Raw genomic sequence first — 24,261 nt, 5'->3', positions numbered from 1 at the left:
TCCCTTGACCTCGATCCGTACCTCAGAAGCTTGGCATTCTGCCGAGATGCAATGAGATCCAATTCCGGCTGACCCCATTTGAGGATCAGGCTGGAAAACACTTCCGGATGGAGTTCCCACTCCCCCGGGTGAAAGGTCTGTCTGCTCAGGAAATCCGCCTCCCAGTTTTCCACTCCTGGGATGTGGATCGCTGACAGACAGCAAATGTGGGTCTCCGTCCACTGCATTATCTTGGCTACCTCTGTCATGGCCAATGAACTCCGTGTTCCTCCCTGATGGTTGATGTAAGCCACTGAAGTTATGTTGTCCGACTGGAACCTGATGAACCGGGCCAAAGCTAACTGGGGCCAGGCCAGAAGAGCATTGAAGATTGCTTTCAGCTCCAGAATGTTTATAGGCAGAACAGACTACGACCGAGTCCAAGTTCCCTGAGCCTTTAGAGAGCCCCAGACTGCTCCCCATCCCAGAAGGCTGGCGTCTGTTATCACAATCACCCAAGAGGGTCTGCAAAAGCAGGTTCCCTGGGAGAGATGATCCTGAGACAACCACCAAAGAAGAGAATCCCTTGTCTCCTGCTCCAGCTGTATTCGCGGAGACAGAGCCACATAATCTCCGTTCCACTGACTGAGCATGTCTAACTGCAGAGGTCTGAGGTGGAAACGGGCGAATGGGATGATGTCCATTGCCGCTACCATCAGATCGATTACCTCCATGCACTGAGCCACTGATGGCCGAGAAGAGGACTGAAGCGCTAGGCAAGAATTGAAAATCTTTGATTTCCTGACTTCTGTCAGAAAAATCTTCATCGATATGGAATCTATTATGGTTCCCAAGAAAATTACTCTCGTATTTGGAACTAAGGAACTCTTTTCCAAATTTACCTTCCATCCGTGAGATCGCAGGAAAGATAACAACATTTCCGTGTGGGATCTTGCTTGTTGAAAGGATGGCGCCTGGACCAGAATGTCGTCCAGATAAGACGCCACTGCAATGCCCCACAATCAGAGCACCGCCAACAGGGATCCCAGAATCTTTGAGAAAATTCTGGGAGCTGTGGCAAGGCCGAATGGAAGAGCCACGAACTGGAAGTGTTTGTCTAGGAATGCAAACCTTAGAAACTTGTGATAGTCCCTGTGGATGGGAACATGCAGGTACGCGTCCTTTAAATCCACGGTAGTCATAAATTGACCCTCTTGAATCGAAGGAAGAATGGAACGAATAGTTTCCATCTTGAAGGACGGTACTCTGAGGAATTTGTTTAGACTCTTGAGATCTAAAATTGGTCTGAAGCCCCCCTCCTTTTTGGGAACCACGAACAGATTGGAATAGAACCACAGACCCCATTCCTGCCTCGGAACAGGAACTATCACTCCCAGGTCGGAGAGGTCCCGTACACATTTTAAAAATGCCTCTCTTTTTGTCTGGTCTACAGATAATCTTGAAAGCAGAAACCTGCCCATGGGAGGAAAGTTATTGAACTCTAGTTTGTATCCCTGGGACACGATGTCCACCGCCCAGGGATCCTGAACACCTTGAACCCAAGCCTGAGTGAAGAAGGAAAGTCTGCCCCCCACAAGATCCAGTCCCGGATCGGGGGCAGGCCCTTCATGCTTTCTTTGATTCAATAGCAGGCTTTTTGGATTGTTTTCCCTTGTTCCAAGACTGATTGGGTCTCCAGGAAGGTTTGGACTGTTCCTGATTGGAAGAGGAAGGATTTCTCTTGAAATTTCAAAAGGAACAAAATTTACTCTGACGTCCCTTTTGTTTGTTTCTCTTATTCTGAGGGAGGAAATGGCCCTTTCCTCCCGTAATGTCAGAAATTATTTCCCTCAAACCGGGTCCAAAAAAGGTCTTGCCAAAAGTTTAGACTTAGATGACACATCCGCAGACCAAGATTTTAGCCATAAAGCTCTGCGGGCTAGCACAGCAAAACCTGAAATCTTTGCTCCCAGTTTAATAACCTGTAGGGAAGCATCCGTAATAAAGGAATTGGCCAACTTAAGAGCCTTTATCCTATCCTGGATCTCTTCAAGGGGAGTGTCTGTCCTAATAGAATCAGACAATGCATCAAACCAGTATGCCGCCGCACTAGTGACAGTACCAATGCACACTGCAGGTTGCCATTGTAAACCCTGGTGTACATACATCTTCTTAAGTAACCCCTCTAATTTTTTGTCCATAGGATCCTTAAAAGCACAACTATCCTCTATGGGAATAGTAGTCCTCTTGGCCAGAGTGGAAATTGCTCCTTCCACCTTGGGTACTGTTTGCCAAGACTCCTTGATAGAGTCTGCTATGGGAAACATCTTCTTAAATATAGGGGATGGAGAAAAAGGGATACCCGGTCTTTCCCATTCCTTAGCAATGATCTCAGTAGCTCGATCTGGTACAGGAAAAACCTCCACCAAGGAAGGTATATCAAAATATTTGTTTTGATTACTGGATTTCTTATGGTTAACTACGACCATAGTGTCGCTGTAGTCCAATGTAGCTAAAACCTCGTTGAGTAACAGATGGAGGTGTTCTAGCTTAAACCTGAAAGATACAGGAGGAATTATACTGTCAGAATCTGCAATTTCACCCTCAGATGCTACTGAAGTATCCTCCTCCTCAGGCTTCTGGGAGGGGGCGTTTGAAATAGCGACAACTGCATCAGTAACCTCGCTAACTGAATGTTTATTTTTTTTCTCTTGCGTATTCCCTGCAAAATGGGAAAAGCAGACAACGCATCAGAAACTGCAGAAGACATGAGGGAAGCAATGTCTTGCATGTAACTCCAGGAAGAGTTAGAGGGGAAGCGCAGGGAACTGCATGTGTGGGAGGTAAAATTTGGGACGCTTGAGGAGAAAGCTGCAGCATACATTGAACTCCTGAACAGCATCCGCCTTAGAAAATGTTGGCTCAGAAAAAAGTTTATCCCTATAATTTAAAGTTTTCTCAATACATGAGGAACAGAAAGGGATTGGTGGTTCCACATTGGCATCAAAACATAAAGAACAATTGACATTTTGCAAAGCCTCTTGGTCCATTCTGGATCAAACTATCAAATAAGAAGATCACATTTTTTAATAAAAATTAAAAACAGAAAAACGTTACTGTCACTTTAAATTTTAAACCGTAACTTTTTTATTTTTTATATGCAGAGAGGCGTAAATAACTAAACAATATTGCAGATCACCTCTACACCTCAGCTTACTTTGCTGAGGTGCCTACCTGCCCTGCTGACACCGGCTCTTCCTGTGCAGAAGCCGTTCCCTCTAGCAAAAGATCCTAACTCGGCAGCAGTTATAGAAAACCGGTCTCCGGTCCTAGAAACGCATGCTTTTAGAAAAAACATGTGTAATCGAAATTTAGACTGTACTCTCTTTCCCTCCGGTCACTAGGAAGTGAGGGGAAAGTGGCGCGCAACACAAATTGCCGCCCCTCATAGCTCCGCCCATCGTGGGCATCTCAGAAAAAATCCTCCCGGTCGGCATCTTGTCTTTAAAGTAAAACTGCCGTGAGCAGTGAAAACCACCTAAATCCGAGAGCCTATATTACTCCTCAGCCCCAGTGCCTGCATCCAAGCTGTCTACATAATGTCTCCTTATCCATAGAAGAATATTTGTCTTTGCAAATAAAGTGCCCAAACGTTTACTGAGTCCTTTATATATGTGTCCCATCTCTTTTAAAATAAAGTACCCAAACTTTTTCTGAGTCCTTCTTTATTATCCCAGAAAAATTAAAGTCAGCACTTACCTCATAAATCTGCCAGACAGCAAGGAAGCACACCAGGTTTGAGAGGTCCTCTCCCTCACATGGACCTGTGGAAAAAGAGATAAAGGCTGAGTAATTTTACTCAGGCTTTCAGAGTTAGGGCAGCATCAGTATAGGGGAGGCACAGTGAGAATTATGTCCCACCAGTTCCCATTGCTCTAAAGCCACCACTGCTCTACTGAAGAGACTGATATGGACTACGGCTACACCCTAGGACAAAGCAGCACAATCTTGCACTATTTAAAAAATAATAAAATCTTGCTTGAACAATCTTTTCCAACACCTAACTTTACTACTTCTTTGCTCTAACATAGGCAAGGAGAATGACTGGGGTGGGAGGGAAGGGAGGTGATATTTAACAGCTTTGCTGTGGTGCTCTTTGCTGCCTCCTGCTGGGCAGGAGTGATATTCCCATTAGTAATTAGATGATCCGTGGACTCATCGTGTCATTAGAAAAAAAAAAATTGTTAAACATTTTATTAAAGTACATAATGCTAAGCCAATCTGAAGCAGAATATGCTTGTAGCCACCAAATACTGGCAGTGACAATTGCAGATGTATAAATGTGTAAACAGTATTTCTATGGTATTTGTAAAAGCTTGTCTGTCAGTGTGTAATGTACCATATAAATACAATATACACTGACAGACTGGCCTATGCATCTACCATATAAATACTGTACACACTGACAGATGAGCTTATTCATCTACCATCCTATATTATAAAAGACAAGAGTTTGTCTGAAGGAGAGAGAGAAGAGAGAGAAGAGAGAGAAGAGAGAGAAGAGAGAGAAGAGAGAGGAGAGAGAGGAGAGAGAGGAGAGAGAGGAGAGAGAGGAGAGAGGAGAGAGAGAGAGAGAGAGAGAGAGAGAGAGAGAGAGAGATTAAATATAACACAACACGGCCCGTGTGAACGGGCTTTAGGACTAGTATAAATATAAACAAACTGACAGTGACGCTTATACATCTACCATATAAATATAAACAGACTGACAGTGACGCTTATACATCTACCATATATATACAATATACACTGACAGACAAGCTTATACATCTTCAATATAAATATCGTACACACTAACAGATGAGCTTTTACAGGTGTTGTAAAAAATAATGTGAACACCGTTATTATAGGGGTTAATATTATTTGTATATGCTACAGTGAAAATAAAAAAAACAACAAATGCTGTGATTATTTTATGTTTATCTTTTCTTTGTCTATATTCTCTAGGTTGAATGGTTGTATAGTACAAGTAGAGTTCAAGTGGTTGGTGAAATGGATGCCTTCCAAAATGGACAAATTTAGCAGGAGTGTCTGTAACCATAACAACCAAATTGTTTGGTGTTTCAAAAGCAACAGTCTCCTTAGTTACAACTAAATACACAATGCATGCCAAGACTTCATTGGTGAAGAACAAGTGTATGAAAACCGAAAATGAATGAAGGACCATTGAACACTAACGAGGATTGTGTTCAAACAACAAAGAACTACTGCAGCAAAAGTAATAGCACAACTCAATATCCACCTTGAAGACCCTGTTTCCACAAAAACAGCCCACCAAGAACTTCACAAAGTCAACATTCATGGAAGAGCTGAAATTGCTAAACCTTTAATCACAGACACTAACACTAAAATGTGAAAAAGGATGATATCATGATCATAAAACCTGGACATCTGAAGACAAAACGAGTTATATGGATCTACATTTATGAAGCTGTGTAGGCAGCTTTGGGCCACTTAGTGCAGGCGAAAATGAAAAAACAGAATTTATGTTTACCTGATAAATTTCTTTCTCCAACGGTGTGTCCGGTCCACGGCGTCATCCTTACTTGTGGGATATTCTCTTCCCCAACAGGAAATGGCAAAGAGCCCAGCAAAGCTGGTCACATGATCCCTCCTAGGCTCCGCCTACCCCAGTCATTCGACCGACGTTAAGGAGGAATATTTGCATAGGAGAAACCATATGGTACCGTGGTGACTGTAGTTAAAGAAAATAAAATATCAGACCTGATTAAAAAAAAAAAACCAGGGCGGGCCGTGGACCGGACACACCGTTGGAGAAAGAAATTTATCAGGTAAACATAAATTCTGTTTTCTCCAACATAGGTGTGTCCGGTCCACGGCGTCATCCTTACTTGTGGGAACCAATACCAAAGCTTTAGGACACGGATGAAGGGAGGGAGCAAATCAGGTCACCTAAATGGAAGGCACCACGGCTTGCAAAACCTTTCTCCCAAAAATAGCCTCAGAAGAAGCAAAAGTATCAAACTTGTAAAATTTGGTAAAAGTGTGCAGTGAAGACCAAGTCGCTGCCCTACATATCTGATCAACAGAAGCCTCGTTCTTGAAGGCCCATGTGGAAGCCACAGCCCTAGTGGAATGAGCTGTGATTCTTTCGGGAGGCTGCCGTCCGGCAGTCTCGTAAGCCAATCTGATGATGCTTTTAATCCAAAAAGAGAGAGAGGTAGAAGTTGCTTTTTGACCTCTCCTTTTACCTGAATAAACGACAAACAAGGAAGATGTTTGTCTAAAATCCTTTGTAGCATCTAAATAGAATTTTAGAGCGCGAACAACATCCAAATTGTGCAACAAACGTTCCTTCTTTGAAACTGGTTTTGGACACAGAGAAGGTACGATAATCTCCTGGTTAATGTTTTTGTTAGAAACAACTTTTGGAAGAAAACCAGGTTTAGTACGTAAAACCACCTTATCTGCATGGAACACCAGATAAGGAGGAGAACACTGCAGAGCAGATAATTCTGAGACTCTTCTAGCAGAAGAAATCGCAACTAAAAACAAAACTTTCCAAGATAATAACTTAATATCAACGGAATGTAAGGGTTCAAACGGAACCCCCTGAAGAACTGAAAGAACTAAATTGAGACTCCAAGGAGGAGTCAAAGGTTTGTAAACAGGCTTGATTCTAACCAGAGCCTGAACAAAGGCTTGAACATCTGGCACAGCTGCCAGCTTTTTGTGAAGTAATACCGACAAGGCAGAAATCTGTCCCTTCAGGGAACTTGCAGATAATCCTTTTTCCAATCCTTCTTGAAGGAAGGATAGAATCCTAGGAATCTTAACCTTGTCCCAAGGGAATCCTTTAGATTCACACCAACAGATATATTTTTTCCAAATTTTGTGGTAAATCTTTCTAGTCACAGGCTTTCTGGCCTGAACAAGAGTATCGATCACAGAATCTGAGAATCCTCGCTTCGATAAAATCAAGCGTTCAATCTCCAAGCAGTCAGCTGGAGTGAAACCAGATTCGGATGTTCGAACGGACCCTGAACAAGAAGGTCTCGTCTCAAAGGTAGCTTCCAAGGTGGAGCCGATGACATATTCACCAGATCTGCATACCAAGTCCTGCGTGTCCACGCAGGAGCTATCAAGATCACCGACGCCCTCTCCTGCTTGATCCTGGCTATCAGCCTGGGGATGAGAGGAAATGGCGGGAACACATAAGCTAGTTTGAAGGTCCAAGGTGCTACTAGTGCATCCACTAGAGCCGCCTTGGGATCCCTGGATCTGGCCCCGTAGCAAGGAACTTTGAAGTTCTGACGAGAGGCCATCAGATCCATGTCTGGAATGCCCCACAGGTGAGTGACTTGGGCAAAGATTTCCGGATGGAGTTCCCACTCCCCCGGATGCAATGTCTGACGACTCAGAAAATCCGCTTCCCAATTTTCCACTCCTGGGATGTGGATAGCAGACAGGTGGCAGGAGTGAGACTCCGCCCAAAGAATAATTTTGGTTACTTCTTCCATCGCTAGGGAACTCCTTGTTCCCCCCTGATGGTTGATGTACGCAACAGTCGTCATGTTGTCTGATTGAAACCGTATGAACCTGGTCCTCGCAAGCTGGGGCCAGGCCTGGAGCGCATTGAATATCGCTCTCAGTTCCAGAATATTTATCGGTAGAAGAGATTCTTCCCGAGACCAAAGACCCTGAGCTTTCAGGGATCCCCAGACCGCGCCCCAGCCTATCAGACTGGCGTCGGTCGTGACAATGACCCACTCTGGTCTGTGGAACATCATCCCTTGAGACAGATTGTCCAGGGACAGCCACCAACGGAGTGAGTCTCTGGTCCTCTGATTTACTTGTATCTTCGGAGACAAGTCTGTATAGTCCCCATTCCACTGACTGAGCATGCACAGTTGTAATGGTCTTAGATGAATGCGCGCAAAAGGAACTATGTCCATCGCCGCCACCATCAACCCGATCACTTCCATGCACTGAGCTATGGAAGGAAGAGGAACGGAATGAAGTATCCGACAAGAGTCCAGAAGCTTTGTTTTTCTGGCCTCTGTTAGAAAGATCCTCATTTCTAAGGAGTCTATAATTGTTCCCAAGAAGGGAACCCTTGTTGACGGGGATAGAGAACTCTTTTCCACGTTCACTTTCCAGCCGTGAGATCTGAGAAAGGCCAGGACAATGTCCGTGTGAGCCTTTGCTTGAGGAAGGGACGACGCTTGAATCAGAATGTCGTCCAGGTAAGGTACTACTGCAATGCCCCTTGGTCTTAGCACCGCTAGAAGGGACCCTAGTACCTTTGTGAAAATCCTTGGAGCAGTGGCTAATCCGAAAGGAAGCGCCACGAACTGGTAATGTTTGTCCAGGAATGCAAACCTTAGGAACCGATGATGTTCCTTGTGGATAGGAATGTGTAGATACGCATCCTTTAAATCCACCGTGGTCATAAATTGACCTTCCTGGATGGAAGGAAGGATAGTTCGAATGGTTTCCATCTTGAACGATGGGACCTTGAGAAATTTGTTTAAGATCTTGAGATCTAGGATTGGTCTGAACGTTCCCTCTTTTTTGGGAACTATGAACAGATTGGAGTAGAACCCCATCCCTTGTTCTCTTAATGGAACAGGATGAATCACTCCCATTTTTAACAGGTCTTCTACACAATGTAAGAACGCCTGTCTTTTTATGTGGTCTGAAGACAACTGCGACTTGTGGAACCTCCCCCTTGGGGGAAGTCCCTTGAATTCCAGAAGATAACCCTGGGAGACTATTTCTAGCGCCCAAGGATCCAGAACATCTCTTGCCCAAGCCTGAGCGAAGAGAGAGAGTCTGCCCCCCACCAGATCCGGTCCCGGATCGGGGGCCAATATTTCATGCTGTCTTGGTAACAGTGGCAGGTTTCTTGGCCTGCTTTCCCTTGTTCCAGCCTTGCATTGGTCTCCAAGCTGGCTTGGCCTGAGAAGTATTACCCTCTTGCTTAGAGGACGTAACACCTTGGGCTGGTCCGTTTTTACGAAAGGGACGAAAATTAGGTCTATTTTTTGCCTTGAAGGGCCGATCCTGAGGAAGGGCGTGGCCCTTACCCCCAGTGATATCAGAGATAATCTCTTTCAAGTCAGGACCAAACAGCGTTTTCCCCTTGAAAGGAATGTTTAGTAGCTTGTTCTTGGAAGACACATCAGCCGACCAAGATTTCAACCAAAGCGCTCTGCGCGCCACAATAGCAAACCCAGAGTTCTTAGCCGCTAACTTAGCCAATTGCAAAGAGGCGTCTAGAGTGAAAGAATTAGCCAATTTGAGAGCATTGATTCTGTCCATAATCTCCTCATAAGGAGGAGAGTCACTATCGAGCACCTTAAGCAGTTCATCAAACCAGAAATATGCGGCTGTAGTGACAGGGACAATGCATGAAATGGGTTGTAGAAGGTAACCCTGCTGAACAAACATCTTTTTAAGCAAACCTTCTAATTTTTTATCCATAGGATCTTTGAAAGCACAACTATCCTCTATGGGAATAGTGGTGCGTTTGTTTAAAGTAGAAACCGCTCCCTCGACCTTGGGGACTGACTGCCATAAGTCCTTTCTGGGGTCGACCATAGGAAACAATTTTTTAAATATGGGGGGAGGGACGAAAGGAATACCGGGCCTTTCCCATTCTTTATTAACAATGTCCGCCACCCGCTTGGGTATAGGAAAAGCTTCTGGGAGCCCCGGCACCTCTAGGAACTTGTCCATTTTACATAGTTTCTCTGGGATGACTAAATTTTCACAATCATCCAGAGTGGATAATACCTCCTTAAGCAAAATGCGGAGATGTTCCAATTTAAATTTAAATGTAATCACATCAGATTCAGCCTGCTGAGAAATGTTCCCTAAATCAGTAATTTCTCCCTCAGACAAAACCTCCCTGGCCCCCTCAGATTGGGTTAGGGGCCCTTCAGAGATATTAATATCAGCGTCGTCATGCTCTTCAGTAACTAAAACAGAGCAGCCACGCTTACGCTGACAAGGGTTCATTTTGGCTAAAATGTTTTTGACAGAATTATCCATTACAGCCGTTAATTGTTGCATAGTAAGGAGAATTGGCGCGCTAGATGTACTAGGGGCCTCCTGAGTGGGCAAGACTCGTGTAGACGAAGGAGGGAATGATGCAGTACCATGCTTACTCCCCTCACTTGAGGAATCATCTTGGGCATCATTGTCATTATCACATAAATCACATTTATTTAAATGAATAGGAATTCTGGCTTCCCCACATTCAGAACACAGTCTATCTGGTAGTTCAGACATGTTAAACAGGCATAAACTTGATCAGAAAGTACAAAAAACGTTTTAAAATAAAACCGTTACTGTCACTTTAAATTTTAAACTGAACACACTTTATTACTGCAATTGCGAAAAAACATGAAGGAATTGTTCAAAATTCACCAAATTTTCACCACAGCGTCTTAAAGCCTTGAAAATATTGCACACCAATTTTGGAAGCTTTAACCCTTAAAATAACGGAACCGGAGCCGTTTTAAGCTTTAAACCCCTTTACAGTCCCTGGTATCTGCTTTGCTGAGACCCAACCAAACCCAAAGGGGAATACGATACCAAATGACGCCTTCAGAAGTCTTTTATAAGTATCAGAGCTCCTCTCACATGCGACTGCATGCCATGCCTCTCAAAAACAAGTGCGCAACACCGGCGCGAAAATGAGACTCTGCCTATGCTTTGGGAAAGCCCCTAAAGAATAAGGTGTCTAAAACAGTGCCTGCCGATATTATTAAATCAAAATACCCAGAATAAATGATTCCTCAAGGCTAAATAAGTGTTAATATCGATCGATTTAGCCCCAAAAAAAGTCTACAGTTTAAATAAGCCCTTGTGAAGCCCTTATTTACAATCGTAATAAACATGGCTTACCGGATCCCATAGGGAAAATGACAGCTTCCAGCATTACATCGTCTTGTTAGAATGTGTCATACCTCAAGCAGCAAGAGACTGCAAACTGTTCCCCCAACTGAAGTTAATTGCTCTCAACAGTCCTGTGTGGAACAGCCATGGATTTTAGTTACGGTTGCTAAAATCATTTTCCTCATACAAACAGAATTCTTCATCTCTTTTCTGTTTCTGAGTAAATAGTACGTACCAGCACTATTTGAAAATAACAAACTCTTGATTGAATAATGAAAAACTACAGTTAAACACTAAAAAACTCTAAGCCATCTCCGTGGAGATGTTGCCTGTACAACGGCAAAGAGAATGACTGGGGTAGGCGGAGCCTAGGAGGGATCATGTGACCAGCTTTGCTGGGCTCTTTGCCATTTCCTGTTGGGGAAGAGAATATCCCACAAGTAAGGATGACGCCGTGGACCGGACACACCTATGTTGGAGAAAGTACTATGCGTAAAAACCGCTGCTTCTAAACGTGTCCACAACCTCAAAGGCTGCGGACATCAGACAATCTGGACTTGTTTGTCTGGAATGACTGACAAACCCTGCTCTCACGTAACTGGTTGCCCAGGAACAGGGGGCGGGGTTTGCACAAGTGATGGCAATCTTGCAATCTTAAAACTCCGGCAGCCAATGCTGCTCCATATAAATACTGTACACAATGACAGACTAGTTTACTCATCTATTATATAAATTCTTTACACAATGACAGACTAGCTTATACATCAATTATATAATAAAAAATTCACAAACTGACACACAAACTTGCACATCTGCAATATAAATACAGTAAACACTAACAGACAAGCTTATATGTCTGTCCTATAAATAGAGTAGACAATAACCATTTTAGATGCTTTTAAATATTTTTTAAGCAGATATTCTGCACTGCGGTGATTAATTGCTAATTTATATTATATTTATTTAAAATTACTTCTATCTCTTATGATTGAGTCTTCTAAGAAATTTTGCTAAAATGATTTCATGTCTCTAACTTGCTTTATGTGAGTTGGTGAGAGTACCTGTAAACATACTGCCTACGAATCCAACAAACTTCACTGTGAGCTGCACAGAAAGTTCTCTGCTAGTTAAAAGGAACTGATAGGACAAGAGGTTCTTGCAGCATTATGACAGTAAGTAATTGACATTATTCCAGTAGGGATAGGTAATTATAATCCTACCTTGTTTTGTCAGTGTAGTATAGTGATTAGTGCCAACGCTCCTGAGCTAGCTATGGAAATTAATTGGTTTATATCAACGGACTGGGGATTAAGCCTGCTAAGTGTTATCCCTGCATTTCAACCAATAAATGCTGTATGTAGTCAGCTGCCTTAATTAGGCTGCAAATCAATATAAACATGAATGTTTTTATGTATTCCAGTTATATCTTACTCTTATTTACTTTTAAACAGCTGAACACAAACTATTCCTATTCACCAAGATCTTTTAAGGTTTTCTTTCAGCCATAGCCACACAGGACTCCCTAGGTGCTCAGAGCCTTAAAGGGATATGAAACCCACATTTTTTTCTTTCATGATTCAGATAGAGGCACAGAGCATGCAATTTTAAAGTGAAGGTCCATTTTGATGAACTAGTGCCTGGTTTTTAATAAACCTATTAAAACAAGGGCACTTTAATTCATCAAAATTGACATCTTTTTAATCCTTGCAGCAGCTCCAGTGATTCCCCGGCTGTCGGAAGCCTAAGCAGATGTCAGAAATGTCAAATTAGGCTTCCTCCAATCACAGCTTCCCCCCCGGGGGAATCTTGGCCTGATGCAACGCTGTGATTGGAGGAAGCCGGATTTGTCATTTTGGACCCGAGAAGACGGCTTGTGACGGGCGGAGGAAGTGCTCGAGCGGCTGCCAGGATTAAAAGGTACGTTTTTGAAGAAAACAGTGAAATGTCAATTTTGATGAATTAAAGTGCCCTTGTTTTTAATAGGTTTATTAAAAACCGGGCACTAATTCATCAAAATGGACCTTCACTTTAAGCAACTTTCACATTTACTCCTATTATAAAATGTTATTCATTCTCTTGGTATCTTTATTTGAAGACCAGGAATGCTGAACTAAAAATGGGTCAGCTCCTAAGTTTACATCCCTGCTTTTTTTTCAAATAAAGATACCAAGAGAATGAAGAAAAATAGAAAAGAGTAAATTAGAAAGTTGCTTAAAATTGCATCCTCTATCTGAATCAGGAAAGAAGAACATTGGGTTTATTATCCATTAGAGAAGTTCATTGATGTGTAAACACTATGGACACCATTGACACCATTGACTGTGTTTGTATGCACCAATCAGCAGACTTTAATGAACAAAAAGGTATTCTTTCTAAATAAAACTACTTGGCAAAGCCTGATAAAACATTGTGCTGTGAGTAAATAGTCCTATTTTTATTTTTGGGTTGTATGTTCCTTTAATATTACAAAGATATGTTGTGGAGTGGGTAGCGTTAATACAGTTATTTAAAATGACAATAAAAGAATACACAAAACAAGTGCTGTCATTTGAATAAAATCCATTATGTTACAATAAGACACGAGGCTGTGATTGATTATAGGTTATATCACTGCAGTAAGATGCTTTTATCAATATGTGATATACTTATAATGCTATAAACGCAGAACCGACATTACCAACAAATTAGTCTTGAAATTGTGCAGTACAATACTCTCAAAACTGGATGCATTAAACGTGCTTTTCTGCCAGCTAAGCAAACAAAATGGTTTTATACAAAAATATACCTATTAGCTGTGTTTAGTAAAAAAACATGAACAGTTTTAAGGATTACATATTGCAGGGGTGCAACTAGACTTTATGGGGCCCCAGAGTATATAACTAAATACTTTGGTTAAACAGATGAGATTCCATTTAAAGGGACCACAACATTTTCTTTCAAAATTCAGATAGAGAATACAATTTTAGGAAAGTTTCCAATTTACTTCGGTTATCAAATTTGCTTCTTTCTCATGTTATTCTTTGTTAAAGAGATATCTGGGTAGGTAGCGTGCTCGTGCCTGAGGAACTACATGACAGGAAATAGTGATGCCATTTAGTGCTCTTGCTGATGAGTAACATTGTTGCAAAACTACTGCCATATAGTGCTGCAGACACGTGCACACTTGTGAGCTTACATCCTTGCTTTTCAACAAAGGATAACAAGAAAATGAAGAAAATTTAATTATAGAAGCAAATTGGAAATGTCTTTAAAATGGTATGCTTTATCTGAATCACGAAAGAAAAGTTTTATGCCCATTTAACAATTTATTGAAGCAATTATTTATCCTATTTGCGGTACCCTCCATAAACCCCACCCTGTCAAAGTTAATCTGTGGAAAGTTGTACTGTCAATCAGACAGAATTCTCCTCCTCCTTATGTGCTGATTGGCTGTCTCTTCATCATTAAGGACTGATTCTATTAAGCTCCCTGTTCCGATGGGATTATCTAAAATTAAATGATTCTACAGCACTGAGATTCCTCACAAGGATCTATGAAGGCAAATGTTACTATACTGTATCTTTCTAAGAGGCGTTCCCGGCATTTCTGTATGTGACGGAGGGCAAGTACCGTACAATATAGAGCTGCATGACAGTTTTAAAAAGTGGGAGGGACCAGGGAGTTCCCTGGGTGTGTCTGAAGCTCTCTCACATTCAAATGTAGCAATATTTTTTAATAAACCCCCCCAGCAAAAAGCAGTTATGAGGGGTTTAAGTTGGCGGGTGAAAAACAGACTGAAAAGTGCCTTTATATTGCGGTCTATGGGAACTGTGTGTTCCCTGTAAATATATATGTATATGCTAATATACATATATATTATGTGTTATATATTTATGTGTTAATATGTGTAAATACAAATATTATGTATATATTCATATACATATATATTTATAATCTGCTGCCCATCGATGCGCAACTTACCCCCTTTGCTGCGCTAGTTCTCATGCCATGTCTCACTGCATGAGAACGAGGCTTCCATTGGAGCCTATGGAAGCGAAAGCTTCCGTACAATGTGAATGCAAGATATCGTTTGCATTGCACCTAACGTGTAATAACAGCGCACATTTGCGTGCGCTGGTATTACTAAGTGGAGCACAAATGTTGCTTTCGCAGAAGCGATATTTTGCTCTCCATTTATAATCTGGACCATTGTTGTTACCATTAGACTGCGCTGAAACACAATGGATACTATGTTGGATCTTCTTAAAAGCACCATTGTGTTTTAAATATCCTCATTAGATTCAACTGTTAATTCCTTACTTTCCTTTGCAAATTATTGAAACTGTTTAAAATACGGCGCATAGAGCATATGTAGATATGCTACATGTATTCATGCACAGTAAAAGCTCTCACTGAAACAACAAAAGATTTTGCTAGAAGAATTTTTGCCGATATTCAAATTGCAATAACGTTTCTATTTAACATTTAAATACATTGACAGAATAACATATACATACCAATAGGGTATATACATACCAATAGGGTATTATCCCTAGCGCTGCGGAATCTGTTGGCGCTCTACAAATAACCGATAATAATATATACTTTAACTCATTCAGCACAGCGACTTAATTAGTATGTGACTGGTACCTGAATGCTGCAGGCCTTAAGCAACACTGGTTTACAAAAAAATAATTGCATGAGAAAAAGACAAAACAATAAGGAACGTTACTTACTGTCATCGTCACTCAAATCTGTTTCTTCAATCAAGGTGCACTCTATTAAGGAAAGAACTCCACCTGTCTGAACAGAAAACAGAATTACAAATGGGAGAGATCTGAGGGATAAAATACAGTATTTGTCATAATGAAATTTGCTCAACATGAAATTTGTTCAGTAACAAAAATATACGTCTGATACAGCACCTGAAGCATTTTTTAAGTTCTGTTTGTTTAAAGGGGCAATACCTTTATAATAACACAATATTTTATTTAGTTGAGGTGTTTAATATATGTTAGATAGACAGACAGAGAACTATAAGCTAGGAGGGGATTCCACAGTGGATCTGTCTGTATATCGATGTCATCCCCATATATATAAAACTATAATTAATCAGGATTCGCTTCTTTCCAAAAGTTCCCTTATTTGTGGAATCCCACATACATATAATTCAACTACTGAGCAGTGGCTGCTTTAATACAGTGTTAAAGGGACACTGAACCCAATTGTTTTCTTTTATGATTCAGATAGAGCGTGCAATTTTAAGCAACTTTCTAATTTACTCCTATTATCAATTTTTCTTCGTTCTCTTGCTATCTTTATTTGAAAAAGAAGGCATCTAGGCTTTTTCTTTTGGTTCAGACTCTGGACAGCACTTTTTATTGGTGGATGAATGTATCCACCAATCAGCAAGGAAAACCCAGGTTATTCACCAAAAATGAATGAAGAAAACTTGATAATAGAAGTAAATTAGAAAGTTGCTTAAAATTTCATGCTCTATCTGAATCACGAAAGAAAAACATTTGGATTCAGTGTCCCTTTAAAGGGACATAAAACCCAAACATTTTATTTCATGATTCAGACAGAACATACATTTTTTAACAACTTTCCAATTTTTTTCTTTTATCAAATTGTCTGTTTTTTTGTTGTAAGCTCAGGAGTCTGCACGTATCTGCAGCAGTAATATGGCAGCAGTGTTGCAATAATGTTATACATTATCCCGAGCACTAGATGGCAGCACTATTTCCTGTCATGTAGTGCTCCAGTCATGTGCACGATACCTATCTAGATATCTCTTCAACAAAGAATAAGATGAGAACTATGCAAATTTGCTAATAGAAGTAAATTTGAAACTTTTGTAAAATTCTATTCCCTATCTCAATCATGAAAGAACATTTTGTGGGTATCATGTCCCTTTAAAGATGGCAGATTTTACATTTTGAATGATTTGTAATGATTTGCTATATACAGAATATAACTGCCCTTCAGCTCCTGCATGCATGTTGTGCCAGTATGGTTTAAAAAAATATATTCTGGGGCTACAAAGCATTTCATGTCCCTTTAACCAAAATGCATTTTAACGCACAGTTCATGAGCATTTTAACCATAACCCTTTTCTATACAGCACAGGTATACTAAACCCTAATCAGCTTCCTTTTGTAAATACAGAAGTATATATTATGAACTCTGAAACGTCATTAAATGTTCCCTTGAATGATATAGCAAAAAAAGTAATTTAAAAAAAAGTTAAGCAATTTTAGGAAACCTCCAGCAAACAATATATAAACGTTACCCTCATCGAACCTGCCTTGCAGTATTGTTCCAGCTTTTCTTTCCATAATAACATCACATAGCAAATGCTGTTGTCTTGGGGTCTATGCCTATTCAGGAAGGGGACCCGCTGGGCGGAGGCTGAAAGCTGGCGACGGCCCAAACCCAGGAGCCCAGATCCGGAATGGCTGCCTGAGGGATAGGCCTAAGAAAAAACCCTGGAGCATCTGTGTTCTTTGGACATGGCTAGGGACCCAGGAACTTCTCCTGGACTATAAACCTTCTAATCCAAACTATATTGTAATTGTTAAAACAATGTTGGAAAATAAGGATTCCAGCAACCTCATATTCATATTGTCCTTAAAAGAAAAAAAAAAGAAGAGACTTGTACAGTTTCCCATTGCTTTCAAATGATTAACCATGCCCTGGTTTCAGCAAGCGTGGTTTTAGATTTGTGCATTCGCTTATGATTGTATTCAAGCATGCCCTAGCATCTTATAATGCCCCATGATTTTCAGTGTGACAAAGTATTCTTTTATTTATTATAATTACTTGCTAGATTTTTTTTTTGGTGTACGTTGGACGGTTCACCCAAACAAATGCACAAAATACTTGAAAATAGTTTGATAAATAAAATAAACTTTAGACAATCTCGTCAGCTCTAATATAGCAAGATATAAAATGACTATAAGACATAGCACTTCACAGGGGTGAAGTAAAAAATCCTAAACGTTACTCCAGATCACCCCAGAATGCCCAGGACCAGCCCCTGCTGACACCTTTTTGTTCTACCCAGCCTATTTTACTATAAAAAAACAGATAGAAGAATATTTTACAACTACACACATTTACATAAATCGTTTTGTGTTCCTAAGTGATGTGGTTGTAATTATTTGTGTTGCTAGCCATTTATGTTTGATGAGTGAAATATCATGCATTGGGCAAGTAGGGTTGCTAACCCCCCTTATTTCTTGGGCTCCCTTATTTAACATTTTTAAAATCTTCATTTAATATTGTACTTTTGCAGCCTTGTAAGCGTCTATGAATGTAGGCCATTTACTTTCCTCTGTTATTTTCTTATTTGTTAAGATTTTAGTATTAATTGTCAAAATCATGAACATTTAATGTTGACTTTAATGTCCCATTAAAGAGATAAGTGTACTGTAAAATTGTTTTCCTCTTAAAGTGTTACCAATTACTTTTTATAACAGCTGCAGAGTTTAAAATGGACAGGAAATGAATCCTTTAGGTATCTTTTTGTTTAACTGAAACCACAACACAATAAAATGGGCTGAGCTTGCAGGATGAGCAGACCTCATTAGCTTATTTCGCTGTATTTATACAAAATCCTTACATTAGAACTCACTGTATACACAGTGAGATCAATTTTTTAGAGAGAACAATGGAAAACAAGAATTTTATTATCTCTCTCTCCCAACATTGCACGTGTGATTACTTCTAAACATTCTAGTTTACATAGCTTTTCTATAACCAGTACTTAAATATTGATATGTTCAGAATAGTTGGGGATACAACAGGCAAAATAAGCTATTTTCAAATTACAAAATAAAGTTTAATGAGCTATTTGTAAAAAAAACAGTTCACTGCGAACACATTAAAGGGAAAAAATGATGGTACACTGTCCCTTTAAAGTATTTTTCATTGGACAGACATTACATAGGGAGCACCGTGGTGGGGGCGTGGCCAGGCAGGAGCAGGCATTACGGGGCAGGGTGCGTGAAAGTGGGCATGGCTGGGTGAGAGTGGGCGTGGTCTTGAGAGAGCAAAAGAGGGGGTAGAGAGAGCAAAAGAGACTGGGGAGAGAGAGCAAAAGAGAGGGTGGAGAGAGGGGGGGAGAGAGAGATCAAAAGAGAGGGGGGAGAGAGATCAAAAGAGAGGGGGGAGAGAGAGCAAAAGAGAGGGGGGAGAGAGCAAAAGAGAGGGGGAGAGAGAGAGCAAAAGAGAAGGAGGAGAGAGAGAGAGTAATAGAAAAGGGGGAGAGAAAGAGAGCAAAATAAAGGGGGAGAGAGATAAAGAGAGGGGGGAGAGAGCAAAAGAGAGGGGGAGAGAGAGCAAAAAATAGGGAGAGCGAGAGAGCAAAAGAGAGTGGGAGAGAGAAAGCAAAAAAGAGGGGGTAGAGAGAGAGCAAAAGAGGGGGTAGAGAGAGAGCAAAAGAGGGGGTAGAGAGAGAGCAAAAGAGGGGGGAGAGAGAGCAAAAGAGGGGGGGATGAGAGAGGGAGCAAAAGAGAGGAGGGAGAGAGAGCAAAAGAGAGGGGAGAGAACAAAATAGAGGGGGAGAGAGCAAAAGAGAGGGGGAAAGAGACCAAAAGAGAGAGGGTGAGAGAGAGCAAATGAGAGGGGGGAGAGAGAGAGCAAAAGAGAGGGAGAGAGAGCAAAAGAGAGGGAGAGAGAGCAAAAGAGAGGGTGAGAGAGCAAAAGAGAGGGTGAGAGAGCAAAAGAGAGGGGGAGAGAGAGCAAAAGAGAGGGGGAGAGAGAGCAAATGAGAGGGGGAGAGAGAGAGCAAAAGAGAGGGGGAGAGAGAGAGAGAGCAAATGAGAAGCAAGAGAGAGAGAGCAAACGAGAAGGAAGAGAGAGAGAGCAATAGAAAAGGGGGAGAGAAAGAGAGCAAAATAAAGGGGGGAGAGAGAGAGCTAAAAAGAGTGGGGAGAGAGCAAAAGAGAGGGGGAGAGAGAGCAAAAGATAGGGAGAGAGAGAGTAAAAGAGAGTGGGAGAGAGAGAGAGCAAAAGAGAGGGAGGAGAGAAAGAGCAAAAAAGAGGGGGAGAGATAGAGCAAAAGAGGGGGGAGAGAGAGCAAAAGAGAGGGGGAGAGAGCAAAAGAGAGGGGGAGAGAGCATAAGAGAGGGGGAGAGAGCAAAAGAGAGAGGGAGAGAGAGAGCAAGAGAGAGAGGGAGATAGAACAAAAGAGAGGAGGAGAGAGAGAGCAAAAGAGAGGGGGAGAGAGCAAAAGAGAGGAGGAGAGAGCATAAGAGAGGGGGAGAGAGCAAAATAGAGGGGAGAGAGCAAAAGAAAGTGAGAGAGAGAGCAAAAGAGAGAGGGAGAGAGAGAGCAAAAGAGAGAGGGAGAGAGAGCAAATAAGAGGGGGAGAGAGAGAGCAAAAGAGAGGGGTGGAGAGGGGGGGAGAGAGAGAGAGAGCAAGAGAGGGGGAAGAGAGAGCAAAAGAGATGGGGGAGAGAGAGCAAAGGAGATGGGGGGAGAGAGCAAAAGAGAGGAGGGAGGGAGAGAGAGAGAGAGAGAGAGAGAGAGGGGAAAGAGAGAAAAAGAGAGGGGGGAGAGAGACCAAAAGAGAGGGGGGAGAGAGCAAAAGAGAGGGGGAGAGAGAGAGAGCAAAAGAGGGGGAGAGAGAGAGCAAAAGAGAGGGGGAGAGAACAAAAGAAAGGGGGGGGAAGAGAGAGCAAAAGAGAAGGGGGAGAGAGAGAGCACAAAAGAGGGGGAGTGAGAGAGCAAGAAAGGAGGAGAGAGAGAGAGCAAGAGAGGGGGGGAGAGAGAGCAAAAGAGGGGGAAGAGAGAGCAAGAGAGGGGGGAGAGAGCAAGAGAGGGGGAGAGAGAGAGAGAGCAAGAGGGGGAGAGAGAGAGTAAGAGAGGGGGAGAGAGAGCAAAAGAGAGGGGGTGAGAGAGAGCAAAAGAGAGGGGGGAAGAGAGCAAAAGAGAGGGGGGAAGAGAGCAAAAGAGGGGGAGAGAGAGCAAGAGAGGGGGAGAGAGAGCAAAAGAGAGGGGGAGAGAGAGAGCAAAAGAGAGGGGAGAAGAGAGAGAGCAAAAAGAGAGGGGGGAAGAGAGAAAAAGAGAGGGGGGGAAGAGAGCAAAAGAGGGGGGGGAAGAGAGCAAAGGAGAGGGGGAAGAGAGCAAAATAGAGGGAGGAGAGAGCAAAAAAGAGAGGGGGAGAGAGAGCAAAAAGAGGGGGAGAGAGAGAGAGCAAAAACAGAATTTATGTTTACCTGATAAATTACTTTCTCCAACGGTGTGTCCGGTCCACGGCGTCATCCTTACTTGTGGGATATTCTCTTCCCCAACAGGAAATGGCAAAGAGCCCAGCAAAGCTGGTCACATGATCCCTCCTAGGCTCCGCCTACCCCAGTCATTCGACCGACGTTAAGGAGGAATATTTGCATAGGAGAAACCATATGGTACCGTGGTGACTGTAGTTAAAGAAAATAAATTATCAGACCTGATTAAAAAAACCAGGGCGGGCCGTGGACCGGACACACCGTTGGAGAAAGTAATTTATCAGGTAAACATAAATTCTGTTTTCTCCAACATAGGTGTGTCCGGTCCACGGCGTCATCCTTACTTGTGGGAACCAATACCAAAGCTTTAGGACACGGATGAAGGGAGGGAGCAAATCAGGTCACCTAAATGGAAGGCACCACGGCTTGCAAAACCTTTCTCCCAAAAATAGCCTCAGAAGAAGCAAAAGTATCAAACTTGTAAAATTTGGTAAAAGTGTGCAGTGAAGACCAAGTCGCTGCCCTACATATCTGATCAACAGAAGCCTCGTTCTTGAAGGCCCATGTGGAAGCCACAGCCCTAGTGGAATGAGCTGTGATTCTTTCGGGAGGCTGCCGTCCGGCAGTCTCGTAAGCCAATCTGATGATGCTTTTAATCCAAAAAGAGAGAGAGGTAGAAGTTGCCTTTTGACCTCTCCTTTTACCAGAATACACAACAAACAAGGAAGATGTTTGTCTAAAATCCTTTGTAGCATCTAAATAGAATTTTAGAGCGCGAACAACATCCAAATTGTGCAACAAACGTTCCTTCTTTGAAACTGGTTTCGGACACAGAGAAGGTACGATAATCTCCTGGTTAATGTTTTTGTTAGAAACAACTTTTGGAAGAAAACCAGGTTTAGTACGTAAAACCACCTTATCTGCATGGAACACCAGATAAGGAGGAGAACACTGCAGAGCAGATAATTCTGAAACTCTTCTGGCAGAAGAAATTGCAACTAAAAACAAAACTTTCCAAGATAATAACTTAATATCAACGGAATGCAAGGGTTCAAACGGAACCCCCTGAAGAACTGAAAGAACTAAATTGAGACTCCAAGGAGGAGTCAAAGGTTTGTAAACAGGCTTAATTCTAACCAGAGCCTGAACAAAGGCTTGAACATCTGGCACAGCAGCCAGTCTTTTTTGAAGTAACACCGACAAGGCAGAAATCTGTCCCTTCAGGGAACTTGCAGATAATCCTTTTTCCAATCCTTCTTGAAGGAAGGATAGAATCCTAGGAATCTTAACCTTGTCCCAAGAGAATCCTTTAGATTCACACCAACAGATATATTTTTTCCAAATTTTGTGGTAAATCTTTCTAGTTACAGGCTTTCTGGCCTGAACAAGAGTATCAATAACAGAATCTGAGAACCCTCGCTTCGATAAAATCAAGCGTTCAATCTCCAAGCAGTCAGCTGGAGTGAAACCAGATTCGGATGTTCGAACGGACCCTGAACAAGAAGGTCTCGTCTCAAAGGTAGCTTCCAAGGTGGAGCCGATGACATATTCACCAGATCTGCATACCAAGTCCTGCGTGGCCACGCAGGAGCTATCAAGATCACCGACGCCCTCTCCTGATTGATCCTGGCTACCAGCCTGGGGATGAGAGGAAACGGCGGGAACACATAAGCTAGTTTGAAGGTCCAAGGTGCTACTAGTGCATCCACTAGAGCCGCCTTGGGATCCCTGGATCTGGACCCGTAGCAAGGAACTTTGAAGTTCTGACGAGAGGCCATCAGATCCATGTCTGGAATGCCCCACAGCTGAGTGACTTGGGCAAAGATTTCCGGATGGAGTTCCCACTCCCCCGGATGCAATGTCTGACGACTCAGAAAATCCGCTTCCCAATTTTCCACTCCTGGGATGTGGATAGCAGACAGGTGGCAGGAGTGAGACTCCGCCCATAGAATGATTTTGGTCACTTCTTCCATCGCTAGGGAACTCCTTGTTCCCCCCTGATGGTTGATGTACGCAACAGTTGTCATGTTGTCTGATTGAAACCGTATGAACTTGGCCCTCGCTAGCTGAGGCCAAGCCTTGAGAGCATTGAATATCGCTCTCAGTTCCAGAATATTTATCGGTAGAAGAGATTCTTCCCGAGACCAAAGACCCTGAGCTTTCAGGGATCCCCAGACCGCGCCCCAGCCCATCAGACTGGCGTCGGTCGTGACAATGACCCACTCTGGTCTGCGGAATGTCATCCCTTGTGACAGGTTGTCCAGGGACAGCCACCAACGGAGTGAGTCTCTGGTCCTCTGATTTACTTGTATCTTCGGAGACAAGTCTGTATAGTCCCCATTCCACTGACTGAGCATGCACAGTTGTAATGGTCTTAGATGAATGCGCGCAAAAGGAACTATGTCCATTGCCGCTACCATCAACCCGATCACTTCCATGCACTGAGCTATGGAAGGAAGAGGAACGGAATGAAGTATCCGACAAGAGTCTAGAAGCTTTGTTTTTCTGGCTTCTGTCAGAAAAATCCTCATTTCTAAGGAGTCTATTATTGTTCCCAAGAAGGGAACCCTTGTTGACGGGGATAGAGAACTCTTTTCCACGTTCACTTTCCACCCGTGAGATCTGAGAAAGGCCAGGACAATGTCCGTGTGAGCCTTTGCTTGAGGAAGGGACGACGCTTGAATCAGAATGTCGTCCAAGTAAGGTACTACAGCAATGCCCCTTGGTCTTAGCACAGCTAGAAGGGACCCTAGTACCTTTGTGAAAATCCTTGGAGCAGTGGCTAATCCGAAAGGAAGCGCCACGAACTGGTAATGTTTGTCCAGGAATGCTTTTTACAATCCTTCTTTATTACTGCAATTGCGAAAAAACATGAAGGAATTGTTCAAAATTCACCAAATTTTCACCACAGTGTCTTAAAGCCTTAAAAGTATTGCACACCAAATTTGGAAGCTTTAACCCTTAAAATAACGGAACCGGAGCCGTTTTGAACTTTAACCCCTTTACAGTCCCTGGTATCTGCTTTGCTGAGACCCAACCAAGCCCAAAGGGGAATACGATACCAAATGACGCCTTCAGAAAGTCTTTTCTAAGTATCAGAGCTCCTCTCACATGCGACTGCATGCCATGCCTCTCAAAAACAAGT

General features: G+C 42.4%; 1 protein-coding gene across 1 annotated transcript in view; it reads right to left on the bottom strand.

Annotated features, from left to right (window-relative positions):
- The window catches only part of RASGRF2 (Ras protein specific guanine nucleotide releasing factor 2), a 1,049,304-nt gene that overhangs the window by 353,913 nt on the left and 671,130 nt on the right, over nucleotides 1-24,261 (bottom strand). Inside the window, 1 exon segment of the mRNA XM_053701460.1 lies at nucleotides 15,621-15,687. Coding sequence (XP_053557435.1) covers nucleotides 15,621-15,687 — 67 coding nt within the window.

Source organism: Bombina bombina, chromosome 2, assembly GCF_027579735.1.
Source record: "Bombina bombina isolate aBomBom1 chromosome 2, aBomBom1.pri, whole genome shotgun sequence".
NCBI lineage: Eukaryota > Metazoa > Chordata > Amphibia > Anura > Bombinatoridae > Bombina > Bombina bombina.
This window is presented reverse-complemented; position numbering and strand designations above follow the sequence as displayed.